Below are 16,862 nucleotides of genomic sequence, written 5' to 3'. Positions count from 1 at the left end.
TGAGCCCAGAGGAAGCTCGTAATTTTAGAAATATCAATTATAATTTTAGAATAATTGTCTGTAACACACACTGTCACCACAGACAGGTATGTTCAATGGATTTATCCTATACAGTAGCACTCTTCAAGAGACAGATTCTTTGTTAGCTTGCAGTAAGAGCTTAGGGACAAGGTAACACTTTTCAAAATAAAACGTTTTAATAATGAAAAGGTCAAAGTTGGTGCAAATAAAATACTTACAGAGAAAAGGTGGTTCAAAGAAATAGAGACACAATTCAGCAATTAGAAAAAATAAGGTAGAATTGAGAAGAAGAATACTGGTTAGGAGTCTGCCTTTTTTCTCTGGGATAAAAGGGGTGTTGACAGATACCCCTGAACAATTAAAACGGAGTGGCAATGGGCTGTCCTGGGGTTTTAGGACCGTATCAGGACTCTCCTCTTTATACCCCTATTCATATCTGGAAATATGTATTGGTTACATTCTTTCAACTGATCGTATATCATTCAGCATGTAATTTGCATCCAGGGATACCAAAAACAGAATATGTCAGATAAATTTGTCACCCAGGGAAGATCTGACAGCTATCTTCTATTCTATGTGATAGGGCAGTCATGGTCTTAATTCGATCAGTATGACATTTCTCATCCAAATATATATTTATTGTTAATGTGTCATGTTCCTGTCTGCATTTATGAATCGTGTGTGTATTTGTTAAGTTTTTAATGAAAATCCTTAATGGATTTGTTCAAAGTTTTACGACAGGCCTGTTTTGGAAGAAACAAACATCCTGCCAGAGCTCAATTAATGGTTTTGTGTCTCGGAGTTGAGAGAACGATTCTTTTGAAGTGTAAAACCTATGCATTCCATGAATTAACTGAGGTGGGGAGGGGGAAGAATATCACTGCGTGTATAACTGTTCTGCCTGTCATGGCTGACTTGTAATGACTGAACAACATGGCTGCTTACGGCAGCTTTTCGTATATCCAGTGCAGGATATCATTACAATGGACAAAGCAGAAAGCTGGCTGTTGTTGGTGCCCAGAACCAAAACGTTGATCTACACCAAGCGAGGCACTGAAAAGACTCACACCAAATAATGTACGCCTTCCAAACTAGATGATAAACCTTCCTAGAAGTAGATTTCCTAGCTTTCAACAGCGTAGGAAGCACCGACTCCGACAGCCCTTTGTCCTTCAGCACATGGTAATATAGCAGGAAGTGATGGTATACCCCCTGGGACTGCCTCAGGGGCGTAACCAAAAATGGTTTCCACCTAATCCTACTCCTGAAGAGAGCAGCATAAGCCCAAGGGTCTAAGAAGACCAGGAGCCGTGTCCGTCAGTGAATGAAAGAGAAAAAGATTTTGAATACAGAAATGTTGGCTTACTGAAAAGTATGTCAATGTACAGTATAATATGCACGCAATACTTGGTCAGGCGTGGCGTGGCGTGGCATGGAGGTGATCAGCCTGTGGCACTGCGGAGGTGTTATGGAAGCACAGGTTTCTTTGATCGCAGCCTTCAGCTCATCTGCATTGTTGGATCTGGTGTCTCATCTCCCTCTTGACAATACCCCACAGATTCTGTATGGGGTTTATGTCAGGCGAGTTTGCTGGTCAATCAAGCACAGTGATACCATGATCATTAAATAGGATATTGGTAATTTTGGCAGTGTGACATAACCAATTATAATGTCAGAGGTACATAAAGTCCATTACAATGCCCGTTTAAAGTCAAGGCGACTTGAAAGATAGGCTGTGGATGGTCAATAAACACTAGGGCCCAGCTCTCCTCTGGAGTGAAGCCGACTCTGGATATAGCACCTGGAACAGACATGGAGAAAGCAGCAGCTATTGCTTCATACCAGATCAAGGTACCAGTCAGAAGTATATACATAATCTATTCCATTTATAGATTATATATCTCTACTTGCCATAAAAGACTCCTTTCTCCGGAGCTTCATTCCATTCTGTGGTCTACCCAGCTCTCCCCAGGAATTACTCCATCCTTGTTGGAGAGTACACGCTACACCGCGGCTTTAAACCTTCTGGATTGGATCTCCCCACTGCTGGATTGTCACCCTTAGATGAGCCTTTATTTCTGTACCCCGTGTAAGTTTTTTTATTTGGCCGATTGATCCATTTATGTGCATTAAAATATTACATTTAGAGGCGCTCTTCTGTCTTCCTTTTTAATACCTGGTTTAATGATCATGGGATTACTGTGCTTGATTGCCCAGCAAACACACCGGACCTAAAACCCATAGAGAATCTATGCAGTATTGTCAAGAGGAAGATAAGAGACACCTGACTAGACCAAACAATGCAGACGAGCTGAAAGCCGCTATAAAAGAAACCTGGGCTTCCATAACACCTTAGCAGTGCCACAGGCTGATCGCCTTCATGCCACACCACACTGATGCAGTAGTTCATGTAAAAGGAGTAATAAGTGCATGCTATACTGTACATTTACATATTTTCAGTAAGCCAACATTTCTGTAATAAAAATCTTTTGTTTTATTGGTCTTATGTAATATTCTAATTTTCTGAGATAGTGAATTTTGGGTTTACACTAGCTGTAAGCCATATTCCATCAAAATTAAATAAAGAAATGCTTGAAATATATCTATTTAAAATAAATTAGTTTTACTTTTTGACTTGAATTACTGAAATAAATTAACTTTTTTATGAGAGGTTTAAAAAAGGAGGAAAGGAAGGCCAGCCAGAGCTTGTTGTGAGATCACACGACTAATTCATCAAACAGTAATAATTACTTTAAATGTGTAGTAAATCTAAGCAAATATACTCCCCCTTACACTACAAAAGCCACAGCCTGCTAAAGACTGCAGATTGATCGGGTTTCATCGGTTACAGTCTTGGTATATTGGCAAGAAATTGGAAAATAAAACGCTAAATTAAACAAATTATTACTGTACATATTGTATGGTTCAGTAAGTTCAGTTGAGCAAAATGAAGAGACGTCACTACAAGATGTCCTACTTCAGCATCTTAGAAGAACCTTCCTTCAACCGTTACGGATATCTGAACCAAAGGAATTAAATAACATGCATCCAGTATAAAAGCATAATATTTCTGGAATAAACCATACATTCTGCAGTAAAATATAGTTTAACTGTAATAGGAGTTTACCTGTTTAGAAAGGCATTTCCAAAACTATTTAGCTTTCTAAAGGGTTTTTTTGGGTCGACAACCAACGCATTTCCTGGAATGCTTCCTTCTTTCTCACCGTACATGACAGCAATGAATGAATCCGTTGTAGGCTCTGGTCCAATTCGCATTCCTGGAAAATCTTGTTCTAATAAGTATCTATAAATAAGGAGAACACAAATAACATCTTATTAGATACCGATACAGAAGCAGTTCAGTAAAAACGCTTAGAAAAATGTGTTTTGTAGAAAAGTAATGTTAAATGACACAGTATTGGATAACAAAAAACGAATTGGAAATAGGGGGGGGGGGGGGGTCATAAAACTCAAAGGTCTTCTCCTTCCTAATCCATTGCAGATCCACAGAAGGTGAGAATTCCGTTTTCATGCAGTAATGGTGAAATGTCACGTTGGCTGCAAAAGACATTAAGAATTCTAACTGGAGCTTCATAATTGACTCAGCACTGTGACATGCAAAACAATCATTCCCATGTCAGTGTCAAATGGAAAACCTACAAATGGCTGTAATTATTTGCTTTTCTTGACTAAATGGAACAGCACATAAGCATAAGGAAGATACAGCGTGCTGGGGATGGAGAATAAATTATATTTTTTGCTTTGCCCAGCAAGTGCAAAGCACAGATATTTCAAGAGAGGGATATGGGAGCTGCCGTTGGCGGACCTTTTAAAAAGGCTAGTTGTTCCAAATATAGTCTGACCCACCAGCTTCAGCACATTCTGGGTAACCTGGAACAAGTAAGTCCTTATCTGTATACTTGGTCTGAGTCAGTCACTTAAAATATGGAAGCAAGAAGTCAGGGTGACATTCAGCCAACTAGCAACTGCAGTATGGGAAGTCTGTACAGTTCTTTCAGGAAGGTTTACTTTAGAATATTGCTATAAAATATGAAGATATCTACCTCTATGCCAATCCACACAGCTGATGGTCTTGTCTCTGTATCTTGACAGCTATAAGGCCCCATTCACACAGGCGGACCGTTCAGATCCGCCTGTCAGTTTTTTTGGCGGATCTGAACGGTCCCCCCATGCATCTCTATGGGGCATCGGATGTCAGCAGAGACATGTCAGTAACACCCCTCCTGTATTAGGAGTGCCCCCACTCTGGATGAAGGAGCACAGGGGGCACCTTTTGACAACAGCTTGGTTAGGCCCCTTTCACCAGGACGTTCAATCTAGATCTGTCACTCAGTTTCTCAGATGGATCCAGACTGAACCACAATGTATGTCAATGGGTGAGGAGATGTAAACAGATGATCATCCTTTTACATCCGCCTACCTATGTCTGCTCAGGTCCGTTTTTTTATAAAAGGGAACAGCCAACATCCAGATCCGCTAAAACAGCAGATAAAACAAATGCAATCTGTTTACATCCATTCCATTTATGTCCATTTTTAGGCAAGAAACATTTTTTTTGTTTATACTTTCGTCACCTCCGATTGGTCTCTGCAACAAGAAAAAATCTGGATACAAAAAAAAAACAGATGTACACTGATGAAAACAGATGTGTAAACGGAGGTAAACTTAATCAGTTCTTGCTTTCTAAAAAAGGGACTGAACGGATGACATCCATGCGAAGGTGCAAAGAGTGGAAATTTATTCAGAAAATAAAGTCCTGCTAGATCACTTCAGGCTGGCTCATTTTGCAGGTATAGCGATAAATAATTGCCTATACTGTTTAAAATTCAGTAATACACTGTCTCACCCTGGTCTGCACATGCTCAGTTGCTCTCCATTTTTAGGCACTGCCAGGTCTGTAGAGGCCGATCTGCTGGTAGCCCTAAAGCAGAATTAAACCTGCCTATCCTTTACAGACAAGCAAGCTGCTTCTGTTTGATCTACAACTGCCATGGTGCTGCAGGTGTGATTAGTTATGAAACCAGCCATTTGATGGTTTGACAGTTTGAGGACACAAGCAAATGTTAGTTAACCATTCCAGGTATGTAACTTTTTTAAACTGTTATTTCGATGGGTTTAGTTCCACTTAAGGATTTACTGCTGGGGCTCTGGGCTTCAGCAAAATGGCAGCCTCTGGGCAAGAAAAAGCCAGAGCAATGCTGGAGGCAATTTACAGCACACACTCATTTTATTTTCATAATTATTAATGTGCAATGCATGTTCCTTGCTAAAGAACATTATTTTTTTTTATCAAGCTGTAATGGGTAACGTTCCACTTGAATCTGGAGGGAGGGGAGTGTTAGATGCACTAGCAAATTTAGATACACTAACAAATTGAAGCCAAACTCTAGCTCACACTTTTTAAGCAGTTACAGCAAACAGTCGCGCCCCCCATTTTGGATGAAAGTTTTACATAAAAGGAAAACTGATCATTTTAAGTACCCCATCAGTAAATGGTTTGTCTCATCCTCCTAACTGCTACATCTGCAAGATAGCTTGTTCTTACTGGCTGGCTGCCTCACCAGATAAAAATAAGGGAAAGAACGCTTAAAGAAGAAAAAACTAATGTAGCCACCACATCTAAGAACTGGCAAACTGCAATACACTAAAACATTTGCTTTTGGATTTAATACCACTTTAAAAACAAAAAGTTTTAGGCTCCATGTACGCGGGACGCTGGAAATGGCCGTTTAGGAGCAGTTGGGCGTTTTTTTTTCAGAAGCCCCTGAACGCAGCTCCATGTTATCTTATCTGTCCATGTACACAGGGTTGTTTACAGTCATTTGCAGGCAGTTGCATTCAGGGATGTTTTTTAGAACGCAATTATTTGCGTTCGAACGTGTGTTTCCCGGCGTTTCAAACGCAAAAACGCAACCGAACGCGATGACCCGCATTTAGCGTTCGCGTTTTTCCATTTTAAAGGGGAATCATTTTTTGACCTCTAGGAACGGTTCTAAACGCAAACGCCCGCTAAACGCGGGTACAAACGCGACCGAACGGACGCTTCAAACGTCCTAAAAATTCCAGCATTCAAAGGGACTTTTAACAACGTCCCGTGTACATGGAGCCTTATAGGGGGAAAAAAAAATAAAAAATCAGAACAAGGGACAAGACTTATTTTCAGTCCAATGTGTTAAATGTTTTGCTGGCTCCCTATTTGATTAAAATTCTCCTCCCCACCTCTTCTGACCCCACCATGTAATCTTCCAGTTCAGTGGAGGTTAATAGAGCTGAGGGACGTGTACTATAGTATATGAATAAGAAATGATCTCTGAATGGAGGTGGACCTTTCAGTCAACTGCCCATCTTTTATTCATAGATTCACAGAAGCTATTGAACAGCTTCTATGAATGGTGGAGGTGGGTTGAAAGCACGGGCATAGTTGGCACTCTTAATGGGTACATTTGGACGGGTCCCTTGGCTCTATTAACCCCCATCACACTGGAAAAATATGACAACGAGGGTAGGGAGGGAAAACAGAGAATGGAAGATTTCAACTAAACGAGGAGCCTGCAGCACAAGGGACACATCAGATTAATAGCAAGTCATGTTCCTTGTGCTGATTTGTATTCATTTATTGGCTAAACCTAGGCTTTTACAGATCAAAACACATTTTTTTTTAGGTACTGGCACCCCAATTTATAAGGAAACAGATGTGCATGACTGTCAGGGAAGTGAAAGCAACAAGCAGGCGAGCAGTTTGAACCCACTGATGTGTGTAGTCATTATAACACCACATTAAATCATCACCATTAAGCTATGCATGTACAATCATTTTTATGTATGGTATGCTAGGTTAAGCTTCATATCTTGGTTTGGTTAGAAGCATTATATATACTGTTTTGATATTTTCTTTAAATGTGTTTTTTGACTAGACTTGGAAGCAAGCTTTTTTTTTTTTTTATATAGCTGTACAGAACTCTCTTCTAACAAAAGACCCCTGAAGAAGCGGATAAGACCCCATGAAACATGTCAGGCAAGGGCAATACACATTAGGATAAGTTTCATGCAATCAAATTGCTATATACGAGTCCTTTGTGGTATCATGAGCAGTGTTAATTTCGTCGACTAAAACGTTTTCGTCGACTAACATAATTCAGATGACTAAAATACGACTAAAACTAAAATGGCATTTTAGTCAAAAGACTATTAACTAAAACTAAATGGAAATTTTCTGCCAAAATTAACATTTGCATGCTCAAAGCTTAGTACCATAAATAACATATTAGATTTTTCACTCCAGGACCAGCAGTAGTATATTATGAGTTTGGAAATTGTAGAGAAATGCTTAAATAATGCATTACAAATTACAATTGAACTACACCTATTAGATTATAGATGACTAAAATGAGTTTTAGTCGACTAAAATGTAGGACATTTAGTCGACTAAAATATACTGGAGTTTTAGTCGACTAAATACGACTAAAACACTTGCAGAAGACTAAAATGGGACTAAAACTAAAATGCCATTTTAGTCCTAAGACTAAGACTAAAACTAAATTGAAATTTGCTGCCAAAATTAACACTGATCATGAGAGAGCTCCTCCATTTATATTGTTTGTTCCTAGATGCACCAATATGGATGTTTGATTTTAGGATGTCATGAATAAATACATTTATACGTTACAAAATGTGTATGTCTAGCTCTACAGCACCCTTAAAGTCCTGTTACTACTTGCCTCTATTTCCCCCCCCCCTTTTTCTTTGATACATTAAATCTGTAACCAAGGTGGAATCCTATGTCATGATAAGATCCACACTATAAGCACATCTGCATCACAACAGACAAGATTCCCTGACCCATGTACGTACGTATGTATGTATGTATGTATGTATGTATGTATGTATGTATATATATAATTCATATCAGTCCCTGCACTCAAGGAGCTTACAATCTAAGGTCCCTAACTCACTTACAAATAGTAATGCACCGATCCGACTTTTTTGGAGCCGATACCAATATCTGGCGTTGTGAAATCGCTGATACCGATATGGAGCCGATCCGGAGCTACACACACAGCAAGTGGCTGCAGTACAGAGCAAAGCCGCTGCTTCATGTGTACGGCTCCTCCATCCATAGGCGGTGTGCATCTGATATCACTCCGCCTGTGAGCCGGACCTATACAGGAAGTAGCGGCTCCCATCCCATACTACTACTGCACCTAGTAAGGGATGGCTGAGCCGTTACTCAGCAAAAACCGGATCGGCCGTGGGACGGCTAAATTTTACCGATCTCTGATCCAGCTACTTTGTCCAGATCGGGGGCCGATATCCGATCCGAATATCGGATCGGGGCATCCCTACTTACAAACACATAGTTGTGAATGCAGCAGCAAAAGTCCAGAGGTACGGCCCTTGTAATCATTGAGGCAGAAGTCTGGGCTCCCTGTACCTAATATTCAGAACCCTGCTTCCATTTTCTAATCTGCCCTACTAAGCACACAGTGGGAATAAGATGGGTTGCTTCTATATTGGCATATTCTCCATTTCCATACAGAGGACCCAAAACCTATTTCACGTTTGAACTTTTCTGAATGATGGCTGTAAAACAAAAGCCTGACCATTAGTCACATGAAACTAACGTTTGACTTAGTTAAAACTACAACTCACAAGCTACTCAACAGAACTTTGCATTTAAAGCATTTTAAGGAGTGTGCAGTTTTTAAAGTTGCCTATGTTAGCAATCCCTTTCCGCTGCCAAACAAAAAGGTTTAGACTTATGTGAACTAGCATGTCCTGGGTCTGAACTCCACAACTCAAGGTTCTACTTCCTCTGCTCCACCGCAGTTATATATTCTATTAATCTAAACATGTCCCCTGCAACTGTCAACTAAAAACAATGCAGATTCCTGCCCGGAGGGCACATGGAAGTTCAGAGGGAGAAAATAAACCTTCCCAAAGATGAGAGTCCAAGAATTGTTTGGTATGCAAAGTCAATTTTTTAGGTTCAAAAGATTAAGAGATAACTAAAAATAGCCAATAAAGGAATGTGCGCATATGTATATATAGAATGTGTATAATATATATATATATATATATATACATATATACATAAACGTTTATCCATAAACATACATACAGACTCAAATTGTGATTTTCCATTGTCTGGACAGGAAGGATTTACTTGAAATGGGAACTCTAGTTGTAATGACAATCACCAAGGAGCCCAACGCTGTTTTCACCCTGGCCTATGGATCCCTGGCGCCGCCATCTTGGCTTTGGGAGCCAGCTGCAACTTCCTGTTTCAGAGATGGCTCCCAACTGTGCTTGTGAGAGATCAGAACGGTCCCGAAGCCTCCTAGGATATGTAACATGTAGGCAGGCGGGTAGGGCAGGCGATACTTATGTACTTTTTGCTTAGGTGAGAATTGTGTAAAGTGGGAGAGAGTACCTGCCAGGAAAAAAAAAGTACCCGCTCCCAAAATAAAAAACAAAACTGAAGCTCCTGTTTAAGATGCTTTTGCAGTTCCTTGAGGTAGCCCAATATAGCGATTCGTCAGTAGAAGTATGTGGTGAAATGGCGAGCTCTGACTCTACCAGGAAATGTCAGATCTTTGAAGATCAGAATAGCCCAGGATTCAGATGTAGCAATAGTGCTTAAAGCCAGCTACTTCATGTATGTGCACCTCTAGATACCTGCAGCTTACACCCGACAGATTTGTTTTTTTATAGGGTCACTTTAAAAGCAGTGTTAGAGCCAAAACCAGAAGTAATATATATATTTTTTTGTTTAACACACCTCTTGCATTAAGCTGCCTACACTCTGGATGAAGTAGCATGGGGCACCTTTGGACAGCAAACATGGTCAGTCTGGGAGGAGAGTGTTGAATGGACTAGCAGATTTAAGGGGTTGTAAAGTCAGAAGGTTTTTTTATCTTAACCATTTTAGCCCCGGAGGATTTAGCTGCTCAATGACCAGGCCCTATTTTGCGGTTCAGCACTACGTTAATTTAACGGACAATTGCGCGGTCATGCAACGCTGCACCCAAACAAAATTGATGTCCTTTTTTTCCCATAAACAGAGCTTTCTTTTGGTGGTATTTGATCACCTGTGCAATATTTATTTTTTGCGCTATAAACAAAAAAAAGAGCGACAATTTTGAAAAAATTACAATATTTTTCACATTCTTTTATATGAAATTATTAAAAAAAAAAAAAAAAAATGTAAAAATCAATTTAACATTTTAGGCCAATTTGTTTTCTGCTACATATTTTTCGTAAAAAAATGCAATAAGCGTATTTTGATTGGTTTGCGCAAAAGTTATTGCGTTTACTAACTACGGGAAAGATTTATGTCATTTTTACGAGTAATGGCGGCGATTTGTGTTTTTGTTTGCGGGACTGCGACATTGCAGTGAACAAATCGGACCCCTGACATTTGACACTTTTGGGGGTACCAGTGACATTACTACAGTAATCATTGCTATAAATATGCACTGTTACTGTAAAAATGACACTGGCAGGGAAGGGTTTAACAGTATGTGTGATCAAGGGGTTAAATGTGTCCCTAGGGGCGTGATTCTAACTGTCATGGGGCGTGGCTTGTGATGTAATTACAGAGACATGCAATCCTATATAGCAGGATCACATAGCCTCTGTGATCACTTCAGGGAGAATGACAGCTCTCTGTATTTACATCAGCCGTCTGTCCTTCCCTCTCCGCTGTGGGAGATCGCGAGTGGCCGGCGCCCAACGGAGCCATCAGGCACAAGCACTGGCTCCCCAGCTGACAAGCGGGGGCAGGAGCGCGCCCCGTCATCAAGGCCTCAGTCATCTGAGACTCTCTCTCCTGATTGGGTGAGACAACAGTGATGCGATGCATACTAGCACATTATGCCTTTACTTTGCAGGTCAGGAAAAAAAAAAAGGCAGCGCTTTACTTCCTCTTTAAACCCTCCATAGGCAGTTGCCAATTTAGAGTTACAAATCGAGGTCTAGTGCTAGAATAATTGCCCTCACTAGAACATTTGTGGCGATGCCTCACTTGTATGGTGCGGAGACCATTTACATCATATGCGTACACAACCTACATATGCTTTCGCCTCCACACCAAAAAAAAAAAAAAAATTAAAAAAAAAAAATTAAAAAAAAATGTTATGCTGTCCATTTAATTTTTTTTTTTTTTTTTTTTTTAAATCACTTTTAGTGCGATCACAAAAGATGTACACATACCTTTTGATAGCAATAAAGCATGGCAGGTCCACGTTATAAGAGACAGAAAAAAAAAAAAATATAGAAATTATGGGCACAAAGCAGGAGGATGATAAAGTCCAAATGATATCTATAACAGTCTTTTAGAAAGTCCTGGGGTAACCATTGATTCATTAAATGGTACTATTAATGCTGCATTTAGATGGTGATTTTTCCCTTTCTTTTTATTTATTCCACTTTATGGAGACCCCAGATCTCTCCTCTAGCCTGGGTGGGTAAAAAAAAAAAAAAAAAAAAAGGATTTTTTTTTTAATTAATAAATTCGGGTTTTTTTGTTTTTTTATCAAATTAATTTTAAATAAACTGCTTCTGGGGTAAAAATATATCAAAAGACAGTTTTCCATTTAAGATACCTTAATAGTTTCGTTTATTCAGCATGAAATGGAGCTTAGTTATGTAGCATGAGGCTGTATATTCTGCAATATTTACATTTTTAGTAAACTCATTCAATGAATCCAAGCTGGGATAACATGCACTGCATTGACATTCACAAAATTTCACAGTAACTACCAGCAAGAATGAGTCCTTACATTTAAAGAGCACCTGTCATTTCAGATCCATCATGGCAGTGCCTGTAAGTGGGCATTCACTCACCTGCTGCCACCACGTCCCTCACATTGCTCTGTCACTGCCGCATCCCCAGCCGTCCCATTAAAGTGAATAGGACTGTCAGTGAGTCAACAGCGGGTCAGAGGAGGAGCCTCTGCGGGACAGAGATGACCGTTGCGCTTTAAAAATTATCATTTAAATCAAGCCTTTTTACTAGTGATTTAAATCATCATCCCACTGCTTGTAAAAGTAATCTAGCAGCCAATCAGTAACTCAGATCACTTATAGGCAATCAGCAACTCAGATCACTTATAGGCCCCTTTCACACATACGGTCCGTTCAGTTTATCAGTTCAGTCACGTCAAAATGTATCCATTTTTCGTCAGTTTTCCGTCAGTTGTCATCCGTTTTTATCCGTTTCTCATCCGTTGTTCATCCGTTTTTCATCTGATCCATTTTTTTGAAGATGAAAAATAGGGCATTCATCCGTTCAAAAAAACGGACATGGACGGAAGCGGATGAAAACGGATGTTAACGGATCATCCGTTGTCATCCGTTTTTACATAGAGATACATTGATGTCCGTTTTTCATCTGTCAACGGATGGATGAAAAACGGACAAACGGACAGCATGTGTGAAAGGGGCCTTACACAAGGGAATCGCCCGCTGAAATTTTTAATACTGGGGTTATGGCTGACAGCTGCATTCATGGCCCCGGTATAACTGCTTAAACACAATGACAAATGTACAGAATTGTGCATCAAGTGATTAAATTCAGGCTGGGTTCACACTTTTGCAATCACAGACATTGCATGTGATTCGCACCGCATTGCTGTGCAGATCACATGCGATTTCTGTGCAATTCAAATTTAGCCATACAAACTGGCTGAAATCGCATCGCATTCGTAACAAAATGGTGCAGGGCTCTTTTTTTTTGGTCGGAACTGAAATTGGATCGCATGTGTGTTCACAACTTTGTGATCCGATTCTTGCACCATTTCACAGTTCAGATTGCGATCTGCAAACCGATCTCGGGGTGTCATTAACTGTACATTGACACCCCCAGCGTAGAGCTTGTTTATGATGTATCTTTCACTTTCATATTTTTTGGATCCTTTAATATTGCTTGACAATCAGTGCTCCATTCCAGTCTACAACTAATCAGCTCTTATGTATATAATTTGGTTTATCTTTTACCATTTACCTGCTGTATGATTTACATTTATGCCATTATGCTTTTATGTCTGTCGATGACATCCTTTATAAAAAATGGATTTTTGTAAAATCTTACCGTAAAATCCTTTTCTCTTAGCTCATTGACAGACGTAGTCCTCGGTGATACACCACCTTCGGGTTATGTTGCCTCCACAGGAGCAGGACTAGACAGGAAATTAAAAAGCTCTGGCCACACCCCAGGGGCAGTCCCAGAGGGTATATCCTCTCTCTCTCTGCCTCAGCAAATCAGTTATGTGAAAAAGCAGTCTTTAGAGATTTAACCCAACTCAAAAAACAGAGGGGCGGGGACTACGTCTGTCAATGAGCTAAGAGAAAAGGATTTTACGGTAAGATTTTACAAAAATCCATTTTTCTCTAGCGCTCATTGACAGACGTAGTCCTCGGTGATACACCACCTTCGGGACGTCCCAGAGCAGTATCACAACTGAGGGGTGGGAAAATGAAATCAAATCCAAATCTAGAAGGCCCAACCGGTGCCAACTAGAAGTTTACAATGCTCATCCTTAATGATGAGACTCAACAAAAAAGAGAATTTTTTTTTTTTTTTTTTTTTTTTCAAACAGAAAAAAACCCTCGAGGTAGACCACCGGTCTCCTCAAATTGCGGCCTGCAAAACCTTGCGGCCAAATGAGGCATCCGCCGATGCCGTCACATCAATTTTATAGAATTTTGTAAAGGTATGTACCGACGACCAGGTGGCCGCCTTACATACCTGGACCACTGACGCCTGATGGCGAAAGGCCCAGGAAGTACTGAGCGCTCGAGTGGAGTGCGCCCTAACAGGGAACGGAGGACTCTGACCCTTAATAGAATAAGCCTGTACCACCGTTTGTCTAATCCATTTGGCAATGGTCGCGGCAGATGCAGGCAAACCCTTTCTGGGGCCATCCGTGATCACAAAAAGTGAATCCGTCTTACGGAAAGATTCCGTAGCTTTCAGGTATACCCTGATTGCCCGAACCACATCTAAGGAATGCAACGCATGTTCCCGATGATGCTTGGGCTGAGGACACAAGGAAGGTAGTACAATATCTTCATTCAGATGAAAATCTGAAACCACCTTAGGAAGAAAAGATGGCTTAGGATGAAGTACTACCTTATCCCTATGAATCACTAGGTAAGGGGACTGGCATGATAAAGCAGCCAGTTCTGACACCCTGCGAGCAGAAGTAATAGCCACCAAGAAGGCCACCTTCTGGGATAAAGTAAGCAAGGGAATCTCCCTGATGTTTTCAAAGGGAGGTTTCTGTAGAACCGACAAAACCAAATTAAGATCCCAGGGCGGTAAGGGCGCGCGGACTGGAGGAGCCAGGTGCCGCACCCCCTGGATGAAATTCCGCACCAAGGATTTGGTAGCTAAAGGCTTCTGAAAGAAGATTGCTAATACTGAAACTTGACCCTTGATGGTGCTCAAGGCTAGCTTCTGCTCAACCCCTTGTTGCAAAAAGGCCAATATTCGAGTCACCGAATAGGTACGTGGAGGAAATCCTAAAGATTCGCACCACGCAATATAAGTCTTCCATGTGTGATAATAGACTTTGCTGGAAGTCGCTTTCCTTGCTTTAATAAGGGTAGGAATGACTGAAGTAGACAAACCTCTGTCCTTCAGTACTTGGGTCTCAATGGCCAGGCCATTAAACCCAGCGACTGTAAAGCATGATGGTAAATTGGTCCTTGAGACCACAGACACTCCCTGAGACGAAGTTCCCACGGAACGTCTACGACTAACATGTCCAAGTCGGCCAGGCCGGCTTGAGGAGGCCAGCCTAGAATTTCTAGGACCACTGGCGCTGATAGAATCTGAACCAGGCGTCCCTAGAGGTATCTGGCCCCGACCATCCGAGAAAGTCTGGTCGTTTTCTGTTCCCACACATTTATCAGATACCTGATAGTTATCAGGAAAGGTGATCTTTTCTGGTTGAACCTCAGGGACCGAAGTCACCCGACTAGAGGCTACTTGGCCTATCTGGTCAACCAGATCCGATTCCTGTGAGGTATCGGGACTAATCTTAGGAAAAGGTAAAGGAAAAGATCTATTCAGGGAACGGTAACTACCGCTTCCTGTAGTACTTAAAATGTTGGAAGGGAAGAATCGCACCGGTAGTAATGGTTGATGCTCGATCTAATGTCCTGAATACCGGTGAAAACATCCCCCCACCCTGAAACCGGGTGGGGGCGCACCTTCAGGCTGTGTACTCCTTTGCTTCGGGTTTGGCTGGGTTGGTCCTTTGCTTGTCCGACCAGCCCTTCTTGAACCCTCCTGGAGGAGTCTTGCCTTTCCCGCTAGTACCAGCCGGGCGCCCTTTATGGGCGGTAAAGAAAGGTCCTCGCTTGTTGCGAGGTCCCTTAGCTTTAGCAGCCTGTGGCAAAAAAGTGCTCTTGCCCCCAGTGGCATCCTTAATGATTTCATCTAGGTTGGCCCCAAATAGACGATTCCCCTGAAAGGGGAGATTTGTCAAGGTCTTTTTGGAACCTAGGTCAGCTGACCAGCATTTTAACCACAGCACACGTCTGAGGATCACCGCTGACTTAGATGCATGCCCTAATAAGGGAGTAGTGTCCAAGGCTGCGTCACAGATAAACTGTAGCCCTTGTATAATCTGTTCCATCAAATCAGATGTCTCCTGGGGAATATCTTTTCCCCTAAGATCTTGGCGTACCATTTTCGCCCATTCCGTAAGTGTCTGGGAAACTAGACCAATAACAATTACTGGTCTAAATGCTGACCCTATCAGAGAGAAGATGGTGCGGGACTCTGCTTCCATCTTTCGATCCACCGGATCCTTAAAGGACGAAGTGTCCTCCACTGGAATAACCGTGGCTTTATTCAGCCTGGAAATAGGTGGATCCACCACTGGTGGTACCGTCCATTTCTTAATGATGGATTCCTCAAACGGATAGCGTCTAGCAATACGCTTGGAAATAGTAAAGGTACGTTTAGAATGCTCCCATTCTCCTTTAATCTGATTACCGAAACATTTAGGTACAGGAAAAACCTTCACCGTTTTGATGGGCTTATTAGTACCAAAAGGAATCTCTGTTTCAGTTGCCTCTGCCGGTAAAGCCTCAAGTTTTAAGGTTTCCTGCACTGCCACAACTAGTGCGTCCACCAATGCTTCTTCCTGAATTATAGCAGGAGAAGAAGCGTCCTCCTCACTGTCTGAGGGGGCTTTACCTGTGATAACAGCCCTTGCAGAGGAACCTGCAACTGCAGTGACCATCTCTGAATCAGAGTCAGAGGTGTCAGATAGTATAGGGGTAGGCGGGGGTCGCTTCCTTGACCCCCGTCCCTGACAGGCCGCCTCCACCCGAGCCACCATAGACTCCAAAATTGCTGTAAATGACTCTATACTCTGTGCACCGGCGGGTCCCGTGGCCCCCTCGAGGGAAACAGGTGGGGGAATATGTGTGGCAGGGTCCATGATAATTCCAGTCACTTCCTGGATAATATAATTCAAAAATAAAAAACTTTTTTTTTTTCAGACCCCCAGCGCCACAAAAGCCCCTTAGTGTTACCTGCTAGGGATCCCTATCGATCGAGAGAGAGAGATAGACCCCCAGGCTCACCACTTGATGCTCAGAGTTGAACTGCAACAGGTTACAGCGCTGTCTTGACAAACAGGAAGTCTTTTGGCTGGCTGCCCAGGAAGAAAGGAGGCGGCTCCGCCCCTCTGCACGCCTTCCGGCGCCTCCCCCAAGCTCCACGAGGTGTTTGGATCACCTCAAACATGGCCGCCCCCATGCTGGAGACACGAGGCTACGCCAAAATGGCGGCTCGTGCGATC

The 16,862-nt window shown here is 41.8% G+C and overlaps 1 protein-coding gene across 1 annotated transcript in view; it reads right to left on the bottom strand.

Moving 5' to 3' along the window:
• Positions 1-16,862, bottom strand: part of EHD4 (EH domain containing 4) — an 88,355-nt gene that overhangs the window by 59,830 nt on the left and 11,663 nt on the right. Inside the window, exon 2 of the mRNA XM_082242780.1 lies at positions 3,149-3,325. Within this exon, the coding sequence (XP_082098906.1) occupies positions 3,149-3,325 (177 nt within the window). The remainder of the gene's footprint in view (positions 1-3,148; positions 3,326-16,862) is intronic.

The sequence above is a fragment of the Pelophylax lessonae genome (assembly GCF_965119305.1).
Source record: "Pelophylax lessonae genome assembly, chromosome: 13".
Lineage (NCBI taxonomy): Eukaryota > Metazoa > Chordata > Amphibia > Anura > Ranidae > Pelophylax > Pelophylax lessonae.
The sequence above is the reverse complement of the archived record's forward strand: the minus strand, read 5'-3'. Positions and strand labels throughout refer to the sequence as shown.